The 14,806-nt window shown below is 39.2% G+C and overlaps 3 protein-coding genes across 4 annotated transcripts in view; 1 reads left to right on the forward strand and 2 right to left on the reverse strand.

Annotated features, from left to right (window-relative positions):
• Window positions 1-3: 3 nt before the first annotated feature.
• LOC106745817 (F-box/SPRY domain-containing protein 1) lies at window positions 4-3,773 on the reverse strand. 2 transcript variants are annotated; one of them, XM_014621764.1, is made up of 4 exons: window positions 3,308-3,773; window positions 2,947-3,220; window positions 2,725-2,815; window positions 4-1,091 (listed from the first exon to the last, which is right to left on the reverse strand). In XM_014621764.1, the coding sequence occupies exons 1-4, from the start codon at window positions 3,610-3,612 to the stop codon at window positions 997-999; spliced, it is 765 nt and encodes a 254-aa protein (XP_014477250.1). In that variant the 5' UTR covers window positions 3,613-3,773; the 3' UTR covers window positions 4-996. The 2 variants fall into 2 exon arrangements, with proteins under 2 accessions (XP_014477250.1, XP_014477249.1); XM_014621763.1 differs by lacking the exon at window positions 4-1,091 and adding an exon at window positions 2,019-2,546 and having other exon boundaries at window positions 3,308-3,771.
• A 1,569-nt stretch (window positions 3,774-5,342) lies between these two features.
• On the forward strand, window positions 5,343-7,025 carry LOC106745780 (dephospho-CoA kinase). The gene is made up of 3 exons (XM_014621700.1): window positions 5,343-5,597; window positions 6,065-6,356; window positions 6,489-7,025. The coding sequence occupies exons 1-3, from the start codon at window positions 5,486-5,488 to the stop codon at window positions 6,778-6,780; spliced, it is 696 nt and encodes a 231-aa protein (XP_014477186.1). The 5' UTR covers window positions 5,343-5,485; the 3' UTR covers window positions 6,781-7,025.
• A 1,856-nt stretch (window positions 7,026-8,881) lies between these two features.
• Window positions 8,882-14,806, reverse strand: part of LOC106745782 (zinc finger CCCH domain-containing protein 10-like) — a 14,657-nt gene continuing 8,732 nt past the window's right edge. The window contains exons 2-4 of the mRNA XM_014621702.1: window positions 11,460-12,159; window positions 9,850-10,138; window positions 8,882-9,760 (exon numbers count right to left, since the gene is read on the reverse strand). Of these exons, the coding sequence (XP_014477188.1) occupies window positions 9,293-9,760; window positions 9,850-10,138; window positions 11,460-12,043 (1,341 nt within the window). The 5' untranslated portion in view covers window positions 12,044-12,159 and the 3' untranslated portion in view covers window positions 8,882-9,292. The remainder of the gene's footprint in view (window positions 9,761-9,849; window positions 10,139-11,459; window positions 12,160-14,806) is intronic.

Genomic DNA, 14,806 nt, shown 5'->3' on the forward strand with positions numbered 1-14,806 from the left:
GAGAAATGAGACTTATGCTTTAAGACAATGTTTTATTCTCTCAATCATTATTTAAATTATCATTATTTTTTTTTTCATTATACAGCGGTTTGTCATCAATCACAAACAGACTAATGGCGGAAGTTTGTCGCAAGAAGAAACGATGCTTACATATGAAATAAAGTTTATTTCACAAATATTTATAATCACTATTTACACGATTCTGTACAAAAGTTTAGAAAAACTAATTCACGAACACTACATACGGTAAACGCAATCGTCATATAATAAATATGTACATTATACATAATTGTCTAATCACACCTAGTTCTCGTTCTATAATCTCTCGCCTCAGTATTCAATTTTATATTAAAACAGTATTATTTATAAATATATATGTATAGACTTAATAGATTGCAATATACAATTTTTCGTATTTATATATGTATATATGTATATGTCGATCAACATAAAAATTTACTAGACTTGATCAATGAAAATGGGACAATTTTTCAAGACTCGACGCGGTAAAGCGAAATGTTTCTTGTGCATTCACCCGTCCGCAATATAGTGGCATAAAAATTTACAGTGGCATATACACGAGATAGTAAAACGATATTGGTATACGACTAGCAACTTAATATATAGCTTAAAACCTAAATCTAGACTTTAGAATATTGATTCCAAAGTCTAAGTCAGATCGCATCGAGGTGCGATCACGTATAAGGACGTTAAATATTGAAATATGAGAAAAATACATTTCACCGGGAAATGCTTAAGAATTACTGGATGTTTTTTCTTTTGCGTCTCTCTTAAATCGAAGTGGTACATTATGAGCGTTCGGATCCTTATTCGCTTTCTCTTAGAACAGAAACTACACGAAAGAAAAAGAAAAAAAATCCAGTTTTACCTTTAGGACGAATAATTTCCAGTGTTTCTGGCGTGCCTGTTGAAAGAGGCCTTGCAGAACAACCCGTTCTGTCACTATTTGACTTCACCACGCTGTACAACTCTTGTTCACGCTATTTGTTCTTGTACAAAAAATAACGTAGCTATACTCAATGAACACTTTAAGTGGGACACCCTGTATACTATCGTGCGAAGAATTACTCCTGAAAGCCATTTTTGGTATGGTTATTGTAATACAAGAAAAAATACAATTAATCGCGCGCGGTAAAAATTCTATTTAACTTTCTATGTGTATATAGATGATTGCACACACACACACACACACACATATACGCACCACACGCAGCAAATCACATGAAAGCAAACTATACGTTAAGCTTCACAGAAAAACGAGAAGGATTTTCTCGTGTACCGACTTATCACCTCTCCTAATCTCCTTAACAACAAAAGTTTTTACATTCATGACAATGTTGTTACACAGATACATTAAAAAGTGTTAAAAGAAAATGAGCATTCTGGAAGAATGCAATGTGTTCATTGCCTTACTACTTAGCAAAAAATAACAAAGGATTGTAAAATCTTAACGAGTGTCCTGGAGTTTAGCATATGCTATAAAAAATTATAAATGCAAATAAAAAATCGAGATATATAAATACTATTTGTATATAGGAAGTATGACATCAAAGTTCCTTACAAAAATAAGAAAGAATTGTATATATATTAAACATTTCTTTGCATAAAGAAATAATAATAATCAAGAAGAAGTTTAGGCTCCAAGAAGTTCAATCCAAAATAAAGAAAGACAGCAAGAACTTATAAGAGAACATAAAAACAATGGCGATATGAGGCAGTATACAGAAATTAGTACGCAAATTGTCCAATATTTAATTCCAAAGTACCAAATCCACATTTCACAAATAACGTACACTTCGCTCCTCCATTTTCGGAATCTTTTCAATGGCAGCAATATAAATCGTACGATGTTATAACGGACAAAGCTCCAATACAACTTAATATATAAGAAAATGATGAAAACAATATAAAATACATATACATATAAAAATCAAAAAGAACAAAGAGAAAAAAAAATATTCAAAACAAAGATGACACTCAAATTAAATACAAAAGACGATGCTTGTTATATTATATATTTTTTTAACGAGATAACTTATATATCATATTTTATATTCTTAAAATGTATGGACTTAGTACTTTGGAATTAAAGATTAGACGGTCTGCATACCAACTTCTATATATCGGTTCACATAACCATTGTTTTATGTTTTAAGTTCTTGCTTTTCCTTCTCACACTTAATTAAAATAATAATAATAGATAATACCACATAGGACTATTAAATATGGCAAATTTATTACTAATATATACATATATGCTGAAAATGACTGGTGATACCCAAATTTTATCTGGGAATAATATGGCAATATTTGTACAACGTGGCATCATCTAACGAGAGAAGTCTTCCGGTAAAAATTACTGAGAAATGTATTCATAAGCAATTACTTAAGATACTTAACTTTCGCGGATATGTTTCAAAACGTAATGTGTTAGCCATCCAATGGTGGTCCTAAGTATACCATAGACACTTCAGTTTTCCCGTAAACCGCAGATACAGATGGATACAATCTCTTATCTGGCAATCCTGTCAAAGTTGCTTATGAAAGCTTACAGTTTTGCTCTAAATCTCTAAAAGCTCTAAGAGGTTGGGACACATTCTAGGAATGAATGTAGAGGGAAGAGAAGTCTCATATAATTGTATCAAGCTTTAAATAGCGATACAAACATGCACACGATGTTCAAGAATAATTAAAAAACCTTACCTCTGAAAGCTACACCTAGAAATTCATAGTTCTTCTCAAACGACAACGTATTATCATCACAATCCAAGATTACCCTAATTCTCTCTCCAACCTGTGCATAATTGTTGTGGAAATTTTAGGAATATTTCAAAAGGAGAGAATTCTTCATAACATTATATACATATATATATACAAAATTCTTCATAATATATATGTATAATATATAAAGGACAGATTTTATACCTGATATTTGGGGGCATTATTGAGGAGAGGATAATTTCCCTGCGGATCTCCGTTATGCAGTAAGTGGTTATCAACAAGATTCCAACCCCAGGAATGTTCATCAGAGCCGAGTAACGCTACATATCCATGGCACAAAAGAGGTGCTTCTTTAGTGGCAATTCCTATTACAGCTACTGTTCCTAACGGTCCTTCCCAAATAACTTCCCAAGCGTGTCGCCCATGCCGGAAACCTATTTTACCTCTACACGCGTCTGTGCTCTGCGCCACGGGGTTTCTACAATGCAAAGCAAACGTCACAGATACACGAGTGGATTTCGTCAGTAATGAGCGAGTCGAGGGGGTAACGTTGCGCTGGGCCAACCTGTGCAGGGTAAATCCGTTAGGTTTGATGTAGATATTACGTGAGCAATCGTTCGGATTCCACGCGTGATAGAAAGCACGGAGTTTCGACTTGTACGTAGGCACAGACGACAACAAATCCGAACTGAGGGCCTCCTGGGCTAATTTCCTAATACAGTGCATCCGCCACACGTGGTTGTTCTCGTCGTTGAGGAACTGGTACCACCTCTTGCACACCAACGAGCAGTTTCTCAACGTGTGCAGGTCCAGATACGAGAATATCACTTCTAAAATATGATCAGATGCTCGCCGTACTATATCGCCCATTTTGCCGGGTCTGTTTTAGGGGAGGACAGCATAAACATACGCGACACAGAAACACCGTTCGCACGTCACAAACCATGCGCACGTTAGACAGCTACGGAGTGGCTGCGGTGTTCCGATTACGCGGAATATCGATAGGCGACGACACGAAATTGAACTAAAAATAAAAAATAGGGCGGAATAAAGACGGATGAATAAAATGCGACATACTGAAACTCCCGCAAAAATTGGGATAATGAGATTGTTCAGATAGCATTTTGCAACTTGAAGTCTCTAGGACATATTTTGTGTTGCATAAATTTCACCACTTTCTTACGATGCTGATACGATCATAAGTTAAGATTCGTCAAAGGCTCATATTTTCATTAAAGTTTGTTAGTTTAATGGGAATGAAAAATTGCAAGTGGCGTTTACAAAATTTACAAAGTTTGAAAGTTCGAGTCTTTCGTTTTAATTTGCGTACTCGCGGATTACGATACGATTTTTTTTACATAAAATTAATCAACGTTGGAGAAATAAACGTTCTTTCGACCTCGATTGCACACAAAACGCGAACGAATTGATGTATGACATTCGCTAAAGATGAATAGGAACCTGACATTTTCTACTTTAAAATACACCTTTCACATTTTTGACATACATAAATTTCTTACGTGAAAACTCAACTGGGAGATGAAATCGCAAAATCGCCACTTTTCATTCGACTCGATATACATTAGCGAAAAACATTATAAATTGAATATATCTAAAAATTAGAAATTTAAATCTAAAAATGTTTCTCGAAACCTAAACAATATTTCATCTCATTATCGTCATTTTCGCCAAAGTTGCAGTCCATTGGAATTTTCTGAATCGTGAAACATGAAAATAAAAGTACGTCTGATCAATTGTTGAGTAAGATTAATTAAACAGTGAAAGCCCGTCTAACTTATCGTTGAGTCGTACTACGACCTTGAGTCTTCAATAAGAATAGGTAGTGGCTGGTAGCGGAGAATTTACAATTTAGACATCACTCGCAAAAAATAACGGGTCTAATGATATTTTAAGCCTGTATCAGACTACGGATTAGAATTGAGATTAAATTAAAATTTGGCTAAACAGAACAAGATTCATTAAACTTAAATTTTAATCCAATCTCAATCCTAATCTTTAGTCTGATACGGGCATTAGCCCCGTTATTTCAATCGTGGAAATTAATTCGAAATTGTCCGCTACGAGTCGCTACCGTTTTTAACGAAAATTTTACGTAGTAACACAACTCAATGATAAGTCAGGCGCATTTTTATTACCAAGTAATAGGACGACTTAAATCAGCGGCATACGATGCGTGCTGGATAGAAATACTGCGTTCTGATTGGCGCATTTCCAAAAACGGATAACAATACACCAATCAAAACGCAGTATTTCCATCTAGCAAACAATCCAGCATGAAAACAAGCATCGTATGTCTCTGGTTTTACAGACGTCCTTTTATTTTTAAGTTTTACGATTCAATAATAATTCAAAAGACATTTATATTTTCACGCTTTACGTTTCAATAATAAATTAAAAAACCTTTTTATTTTCAAGTAACACGACTCGATGACTGGTCGAATGTTTCTTTTTATTTTCTTATTTTATTTCTCAAATGGCCCTAGGAACATTTTTATAGCTTTATAAATCTATTTTCAGTATGCAAAAGCATAATATTACTGCTAAAAACCATACTTCATGTGTATATCATGTGTACTAGTGCAGAAAGTTCAGGTAAAAAGATCGAATTATAACCTTCTATCACGGTTCATGGAGAATACCGTTATCATTCAACTGTCTGCATTTGATTATCGTCTGCTTCATTCTCATTGTGTAATTTTATATAAAACTTGCATTTTACAAGATGTATCTGGTTGGATTAACAGGCGGCTTAGCCACGGGAAAAAGCACAGTCGCCGCTGTTTTTCAGGAACATGGTATTCCTGTTATAGATGCTGATATAATTGCCCGAGAAGGTTAGATAAATTGCAATTTACCGTGTCATTGTATCGAATACATTAATGTATATTAAATCATAAATGAAATCATGTCAAAAAATTATAGTTCAGCCGTAGTGTTTGTAAACAAATTTCGAAGGGTCACATGTTCTAGCATGGAAAAATTATATATTTATTTTCGGTAACTTACAATTGAAACATGCCATTGATAAATTTAGCAAATTCATTGTTTTAATATTTCACCAAATGTATTTTTATATGATCAATTTTCTCTGTAATCCTATGTATTTTATTTTGTATATTTAAAAATACTCATCTCTGAGAAAAGATTATGGACCACATCAGACTATTACAGAGATTTACGACAAAATAAATACAAAAGCTAAAAACATCTAATTTTATTGTGGTATTAATTAAATTACATATACACACACACATACACATACACATATATATATATATATATATCACATATATATTTACAGTCGTCGAACCAGGGAAGCCAGCATGGCATAAGATAAGAAGCGAGTTTGGTCCAGAAGTATTCTTAGAAACTAAATACTTGGACAGAGCCAAACTCGGCGAGTTAATATTCAATGATGTCGAAAAGAGACGAAAACTCAATGCCATTACGCATCCAGATATATATAAAAAAATTTATTGGCAAGTTTTTCGATACTTTATACAAGGCCATCCCTTCATCATCTTGGATATGCCTCTGCTCTTTGAAACAGGACACATGTTAGATTTCTTGCACAAAATTATTGTTGTAACATGGTGAGTATAATTTTATCTCAGTCGGTGCTTGAATAAAAATAATGTTGAATAGATTTTCAAATCGAGGAGGTGTACAGAACTGATCTTAGATCCTGTGAAACACTTAACTCTGTTTCTTTTCAATTCTTCCAGCGAGGAAGACTTACAGTTACAACGTTTGATAGAACGCAATGGATTTACAGAAGCTAAAGCGAAGGTAAGAGTAGCGACGCAGATGTCCTTGGAGAAGAAAGCAGAAATGGCGAATTTTGTAATCGAAAATTCCGGTAGTCAGAACGATACCAGAGAACAGACTATAAAAGTGATTAACGTGTTACGGTGCTCCAAGCAGCATTGGAAATTGCGTTGTCTAGTTGGATTTTGCTGTACCGTACTGTTAGCTGGCGCTTACTGGTTGAAGAACAAAAATTCCAACAAGAAATGAAATTATTTTTTAACCGAATTAACCGACCGTTAGTAGAATCGGTTGATTTACTTGTCGATTAAATTTATACGTACAATAATGCATTTGCAAAATCAAAAAATATCGTATAAAACAGGCGAAAACAGTAATTGAATTGCGCATTTTTCATTGTCATGCGCAAACTCACAAATTACAAATCCGGTCTTGCTGAGCAAGTTAACTCATTGTACAATAAAATCACTTTGCTTTTCTCCATAAGAAAAAAATAAGACAGAAAATGTTTGCTCGAGTGTATCATAAGCTGTATAAATTGTAATTACGTTCCGTTTACACGTGACTATCTGCGTGTTCTCTTGTAAAACACCTTCAGTTACAATAATACCTAGTAATCGAACGATATGTACGATATGTACAGTGATTTCATCTATATACATACTTGTGTGCGTTAATAGTGCATAATATGTACAAACCGATATAAAAAAAAAAATAATATTTCGATGCTTCATGCAACGAAAACAATATAAAAAGTATCTTATATTGAAGAGTAGAATGATGATAGATAGCATTGTATATTTCTTCTTTTACTGATTATATACTAATGCTGCGTGCCTGTGTACGTATGTATGCGTGTGTGGTATGATATGGTAATTTTTAATTAGTTGCATTTATTATATATACTGGATATGAAAATAAAAACGGTTAATTACTGGCTTTACATTAGACTGCACTACATTGGCATTCCCTTTTCATATATTCTTTTATTAATTGGAAGAATGAAAATCTCAATGTGCACACAACTTCGTTATTCACACAACATGTATATCTCACGCTCGCCAGAATTCGACAATAAAAGTCACATTCGTCTTTTCCTTTTTTTTTTTTTTTATAAAGTGCTCTNACGTAAAGTTCTACGTAAAAGATTATACATTTGTATGCATATATAAAATACACGAGTACACAGTGCTCAATTTCTTACACTTAATTATAGCAAAATATATACAAGTATGTCGAACCGTTGACTAATAAACATGACTTAAAGTCAAACCTACACTCTCTTAATTTACAACTCACTCTCCATAGACCAGTATATTGTGTGTATAGACGTGTAATATTTATGCGTTCACATACCAAATTAAACGTAAATTATTCATTATTTTTACCCTATCATTCATAGAAAAGAAATGAGGGATGACCAACTGCTTAAGTAAATTACCAAAGAAACCGGTAAAGAACTATGATGTAAGTACTTGATCGATCAAAGTACTACTATCGCGTAAGTTACCACATAATTTTCTTATCAGAATGGAGGTATAAAATTTTTCCCGAGTAAATAAGAGCAAGGATATACTATATACATTGTATAGATTACATTGGTACATCAAACGTTACATCAGACCGACTTAAAACGGCGCCGAACCCTTTTGCCGCTTGACACACATACCCTCCTTAATGTATGCTACATTTATTATATTTTATATATTCTCTATTATACTTAAATCCTTTATATGTTAACGTATTAACCTAGCCTTACTCACGCCTTCTTTTTTTATTTTACACGACAGTCCTCTCACCTATTTGAATAAACATATATTTGTAAGTTTCAAGCTTTACGGAAATAGGATTAAAATGACACACTAAAGTGTGATACTAAATGAGAGGAAAAATAGGAGGACAAAAGAAGAAAGAATGAGGGAGAATGTAATGTCATGACGCATCTATCTCGCGCGATTACAGATTGTCGCTTCTATTATTCTATAGCTATACACACTTTGGACATACATAACCGCCGCCGGCGGATGCTTAGCGTATTATCAATCTTGAGATGCTTCCAAGACGTTATTCACAGAGGAAAGGAACGCTTCTCTCTTTCCGGACAAGATAAATATATCGCGCGTAGGGACGTCGCCTACGCGCGGACTCGGTTACGATTGTCGACGGACAAAGATGGCCGATGTCTCCCGGCTAAAAGATCCTGTTTTTAAATCGAACAATTGGCGTTTGTCCCTTTCACGGCGCGTTCTATATCGGTCTTCGCATAATTAACTGTTAAGGCTTATCCGCCAACGCGACAATCGTGTGTCTACAAAAGACATTCTTCTACCGCACCGATCACAACTGGTTGTTGATTTCTTCATGCACATACATTACGCGAGTTAAGGCTGATTTATGCAAGCCGTAAACCGTAAACTTATTCTCACCGGAACCGTAAGAAGTTGATCCAATCGAAGTGTGAGAAGAACAATCGATTGTGATTGGTCAATTTCTTAAGGTTCCAGCATAAGTTAACGTTTTACAGCCTGCATAAATCAGTATTTAAACTTAGGGGCGTTAAGAGTCGATCTCGAGATACACGAACTATTCTCTCACCCTCCGAGTAGCTCCGACCCGCCGCATTGAGAGATGCGAGACGTGAGGGGAAAATCCGGCAGGTAACTCCGCACACTGCATGCTCGAGTCGGCCACGAGAGCAGAGGTATCATGCGTCGATGTTCTATCCCGACGCAAGTATTTTCCCCAGCCTCGTGGCGGTGACCTATTGCAGCACAGGCCTGAGCTCTTGGGACATAATAGGGTAAGAGACGAGAGGCGCGGTTGCGGCGGATATCGCCAGAGGTAGGCTAGCGGGTTGCTGCGTGTTGGGCGGCTGCTGATTAGTCGCCTGAGGCCCGGAGCCGCTCATCGAGATAGTCTGCTGTGCCATGGTGACGATGGGCGGCGGCATCGAGACCGGTGCCATGGAAACCGCCGCCATGGAGACCGGCGCTACGGTGCCGATGCTCACCGGGACGGTGGCTACGCTGGCGGCGACCGTGCGAAGGGTGCCCGCCGCTACCGCCGCGTTCACCATCTGCTGAGGCGTCGGTGCCTGCGACGGCGGCACTGTGTTGGTGATCGTCACCGCCGGCACCGTCACCGCCGTCACGTTCGTCCGCTTGCCCGACATTCTCAGCTGTGCGTTCTGGTCCAGCAGGAATTCGTTCGTCGCCGTCAGGTCGCTGACCTGGGCCGAAATAGAACGGAGAAGGTAAAGTCGAGAATTGGAATGAAGAAATAGACAGAGAGAGAAAGAGATCCTCGCGTACGCCTCACCTGCTTCTTCAAATCCTCGATCTTCTTCCTCAAGAACGTATTCTCGTCTTCGAGCACGAGCGCGCGCGCCTCGTTGCTTATCACGGGATAATAGTAGCCCGACGTGACCGTTGGCTGGGTGGTGTGCTGACCCATGAGCGGCGACGCCTCGAAGTGGACGACCGTCTCGCCCGATACTATCCGCCTCTTTGGCTCCGGCGGCCCTATGTAATCGGCCGGATGCGACGACGCGTTGTAACCGTTGTTGGTCACCAAGTTGTTGTGCTGATCCTCCATCTGCCAATGGAAGCTGAAAAGGAACGAGCGAACGGTTAGAGATTGAGAGCGCACGCAGACCTATTCTGTAACTTTTAACGGCAGTGTCGTTATTGTTACTTTGTCGCAGCTTTCTGTCACGTCATGTAATATAACGACAAGGCAACGATAACGAAACTGTCGTTAAAAGTTACAGAATAGGTCTATCGGAGTCGACGGCTGAATCCAGCAGAAGCCGGCGTGCGGCGAGAGTTTAATGATGATTCTCTGTGATTAAAGTAAGCTTTTAGATCCTTGATAGATCCAGAAGAATACGTCAATTAGGCTGGATCTGCGACAAGTGTAATTTAACCTTTTGCCTGAAAAATCATAACTTTGCTTGTAAAATTGTAAAAATTGCAACGCACTCGCGCTAAATTGTAACATAGTTTCTAGCGAAGAGCGTTTCTAGTGCTACGAGGCGTCGCAAATTCTAGGATTTAAACGGCTGTGACGACTTTTGGCAGCGCGGGGAGGCGTCTTTTATCAGAAATTACGTCACATTTTATTGCTCGAAGCGAAGGCCAAACGTTTACTACACCTATTGTAGATCCAGGCTCAGGCGCATGATAATCATGAAGCCTTTAAGTACCACGCTCCTCGCCGTCCGGCGAGTTGAGAAACAAATTTGCTCAGAAGAAAATGGAACTGCCTCTTCGCTTCATGTTCTGCGTGTTATTTTCCCCAAATATTGGATATTTATATCAGGTTGTTCGGTAATTTTATAGGGATATTTTTGACGAAGGATCCAAGGTCGCTACTTTTATAGCTGGGCATGCAACTTTATTCAATAATGCATTGACCGTTTTTTTAAAATAATTTTAAAGGCTCGGAAAAACCAAGTTTTTTTCCGCGGACAAATAAAAAGAATTGGGAAAAACGCTTTCTCACATTTTCCGTGGATTTTCTCGATTTCTTTTCGAGGAAAAATTGAAAAACGCGGTTTTTTAACTATATTTTTTCGGTGACCTGTCGTCGACAAAAAACCAAAAAAAAAAATAAATAAATAAATAAAGTACTTAACAACAAACGAATCGACTTTGAATGTTTCATAAAAATCCCTGTGCGAATTTATCGCGAACAACCCAATAAAATTGGACACCGAGAGGCACCAGGAGAACTTGCTCGAGTCCGGTTGAACGATAACTTCTGCTGACCGCAGCCAAACGAAGCGGCAGCACACAGGCGAGACGCGAGCACGCGTGTGTGTGTGTGTGTGTGTGTGTGTAATGCGTCAAGAGCGAATCACCAAATGACGTAGGATCTAATCTTTGCTCAAGACACACCGAGTAATTGACTCTGAGTGCGACGCTTACTTTCTGTCCTCCTCGTATCTGCGAACGTCGCCGGCGGTGCCGTTGCCGTTGGTGGTTCCGTTGAAATTATGCTGCGGCCTGGACGCGTTGTGATGCGACGGCGACATCATGTTGTGCTGCGGCTCCTCCTTTTTCCAATGGCGGAATTTGCAGTTCGCCCGCTGGCAGCTGCCCTTGATGAAATCCTTGCAGAGTGGAAAGTCCGACTTGTCGGTGTTACCGTTCTTGGAGCGGTTGAGGACGTGGGGCGGCAGCTCGCCGGTCGCCCGGAAACGCTTCTCTTCGCTCTCCGTGCAGTGAAGGAACTTGCAGCCCGGCCAGTTGCACATGCCGTTCTGGAAGTCGTGGCAGAAGGTGTATTCCTCCACCGGGTCGTCCTCGGACCGCTCGTGCAGGTACTTGCAACGCTTGCCCCGGTGGCAGACGTTCCTCAGGAAGTCCCTGCAGATCCGGCTCGCAGACTCCGACGTGTCCGCTGCGTTTACGTTCAACCCGCCTGCCATCCCGACGACCACCTGCTGCTGCTGCCGCAACCCTGACGACGCACCTGTGCCGTTGTCCGACTTTTTCTTCAGCTTTTTCATCGGCGGTGCATAATAGCGGCGTACGACGTCGTGTCGTCTGCCTTCGATCGACCGGCCAATCGACCGATTGACCGACCGGCCAACGTAGCTAAACGCGGCTAATTATGTGCGCGCCCCTGAATAAAGGAAAAAGACGACGATGACTTTAAAAATACGTGATAAGTATTATTAGTGCTTCGAGAAAGACGAGGAAGACAACTCCGTTACGGGCCTAGCGAGAAGGTCGTGAATTCTTGGATAAAAAAGAGAGAAAAGAGCCGATACGTGCGCCGTTATAATGTCGAGGCGGCAAGGTGTCGGCAATAATGTCGGTTTATTCGAAATTAACGATATAATAAATTGTAATCAATCGTGAATACGAAAAGCAGCCGTCGAGCAGCTTGAACTCGCGCCTTGAAATCTTTCGACTTTCCTGCACTGTTAGTTTTAAGAAGCGTGCGTCCCGGCATTCACCTGCTAGTTATTACAAATCTATAGTTCACGTTACGTATACTAGACTTGCAGTACCGACAGTGAATATCGGGACGCAGACTTTTTCAACTAGTGCAGCCAGAGCAGGAAAAAGAAGCAAACCTATTTGGTCTATTACTTTCAGCTGAACTGGCTGCGCTAGTTTGCAAAATTTACGCACACTGAAGCGTGAGAATCTCGTGTGTACGCTTCATTTATACTTTAGTGTGTATGTAAATTTCTCGAACTAGTGCAGCCAGTTCAGCTAAGAAGAACAGACCGATTGAAACGTATGAATCTTGCACACGAGATTCTCACGCTTCGGTGTGCGTGAATTTCTCGAGCTAGTGCAGCCAATTCAGCTAAAAAGAACAGGCCAATTGTGCCGTCAAGTAGCGTCAAGTGTGTCGGAAATGCGAAACAGTGGGTTGCGGTGAAGAAGAGCACAAGACTACCAGATACGGCCGGCTTTAATGAATTAAGTTAATTTTTATTTTCCCTTTTCATATAATGACTATTACATCGGTAGTAAGATTATATCAACAGTACTATGTACAGAGCATTTATTTATACCATATTTTATATTGTTTTTGATATTATACGTTCAACCCGCCGAAGGAGAGCGAGCAGGAGCCAAGGAGCGACGGAGCGCGACGCTCGTCGACGACGGGCTTCTCTTCGTTGCCCTGGGTCCGCGCGATACCCTTTCGGAAGGTATTCACGTACACCTTTTTGTTCATCGATACACAATGATTCGTTATTCGACGCGGTTCAGAAATGGACGCGCGCTACGGGCGATGGCACTCTCTTCCTCTAACTAAACTAACGAATTAAGAAAATACTGTCGAATGTTTTTTTTTTCTTCTTTTTTCTTTCTTTCGTGTTTTCGTTCGCGCGTTCGTATCAAAAGAATTAATAGAAAACTACGATTATCGGATTTTCTTTTTTTTTTCTTCTATTCCTCGCTTTAGACGCAGGTGACGTTCAAGGCCATTCCAAGGTAGAATCGATAGAGAACGGTTACCGAGTGCTGAGAGAAGAATTCGCGTTATTCGAGAGGTGAGTATATGTATCGTGTGTGATTGTGTGTGTTGTGTGTGTATATGTGCGCGGGTTTACTCGCTTATCATTTATTAGGTCGCTCGAAAACGAGATATGCTTTTATATTGTCATGCTACCCCATGCGATACGATAAGAAGAAAAATCGAAATCGGACGACGTAAGGTATCATTGTGCAATCGTGGTGGAGAACACGTGAGAAGAGATCCGTCGCATACACGCGATGCGCCTCGCGAGAATTTCCGCTCGGGAGTTAATGAGCTTATGATTAGAGAAGTCGAGAGCAACGCTGTAACATATTAATACGCATGCACGTGACATGCGTTTTTCGCGCGACGATTCTATACATACATACATACATATATATATATGTATATATATATGTATGTATGTATGTATGTATATATTTATATATAATCTCTTTCTCTCTCTCTCATTCTCTCTTTCTTATCTTGCAAAAGTTACATTTCTCTAACGCTGTAAGTAACCCTCAACTAGAGTTTTAAACGAAGCGTGTCACTTAACAAGTGATACGTATGTTCGAGTATGTAATCGTTTGCGCGCGCTGAATTCATTTCCTACAATTACCTATATACAAGAATGAAGAGTGAAGAAGATATCTGTGAGAGTAATGCGAGAGAATGATGACGGTGATCTTTCTCTTTCTTTCTTTCTTTCTCTCTCTCTCTCTCTCTCTCTCTCTCTCTCTCTCTCTCTCTCTCTCTCNATCCGAGAGAGTCGTTCGCAGCAAAGGATAATATTTAACCTTCCGGATACACCATGCTGGAAACGTAACGTTTAAATAAACCAACAATGAAACACGTAGAATGAAACACGTTAACATTAGAAATCGGACTTGATGCCGTATCTACGAGATATGACGCTCGGCGGCTTGGCAGCATGTTGAACATTTCACGTGGTATCACACCTCTCTCTACACATTTCCTCTCTATTTCTTTTTTTTCTCTTATCCAACCACTACTCTTTACTCCCCCAGAGCGTGAGTCGTTCTTGTTCGAGAGCCCATACGTATTACATATGCGTATGTACATATATATGTATACTCATACACATATATATGCACATATTTGAGCATGCATGTACACACGACACGTACACATACCGAATATATACACGTATATCCAGCGAAAAACCTTCCCGCCCTGTCTTTGATCTTGGCTCCTTCTTTGTGGTAACGCGACACTCGCTCGTTCAACAATCTCTCAATTAATCACGAGAAACCAGCCCTTCCCC

The sequence above is a fragment of the Dinoponera quadriceps genome, unplaced genomic scaffold (genome assembly GCF_001313825.1).
Source record: "Dinoponera quadriceps isolate SergipeBrazil2010 unplaced genomic scaffold, ASM131382v1 scaffold1658, whole genome shotgun sequence".
NCBI lineage: Eukaryota > Metazoa > Arthropoda > Insecta > Hymenoptera > Formicidae > Dinoponera > Dinoponera quadriceps.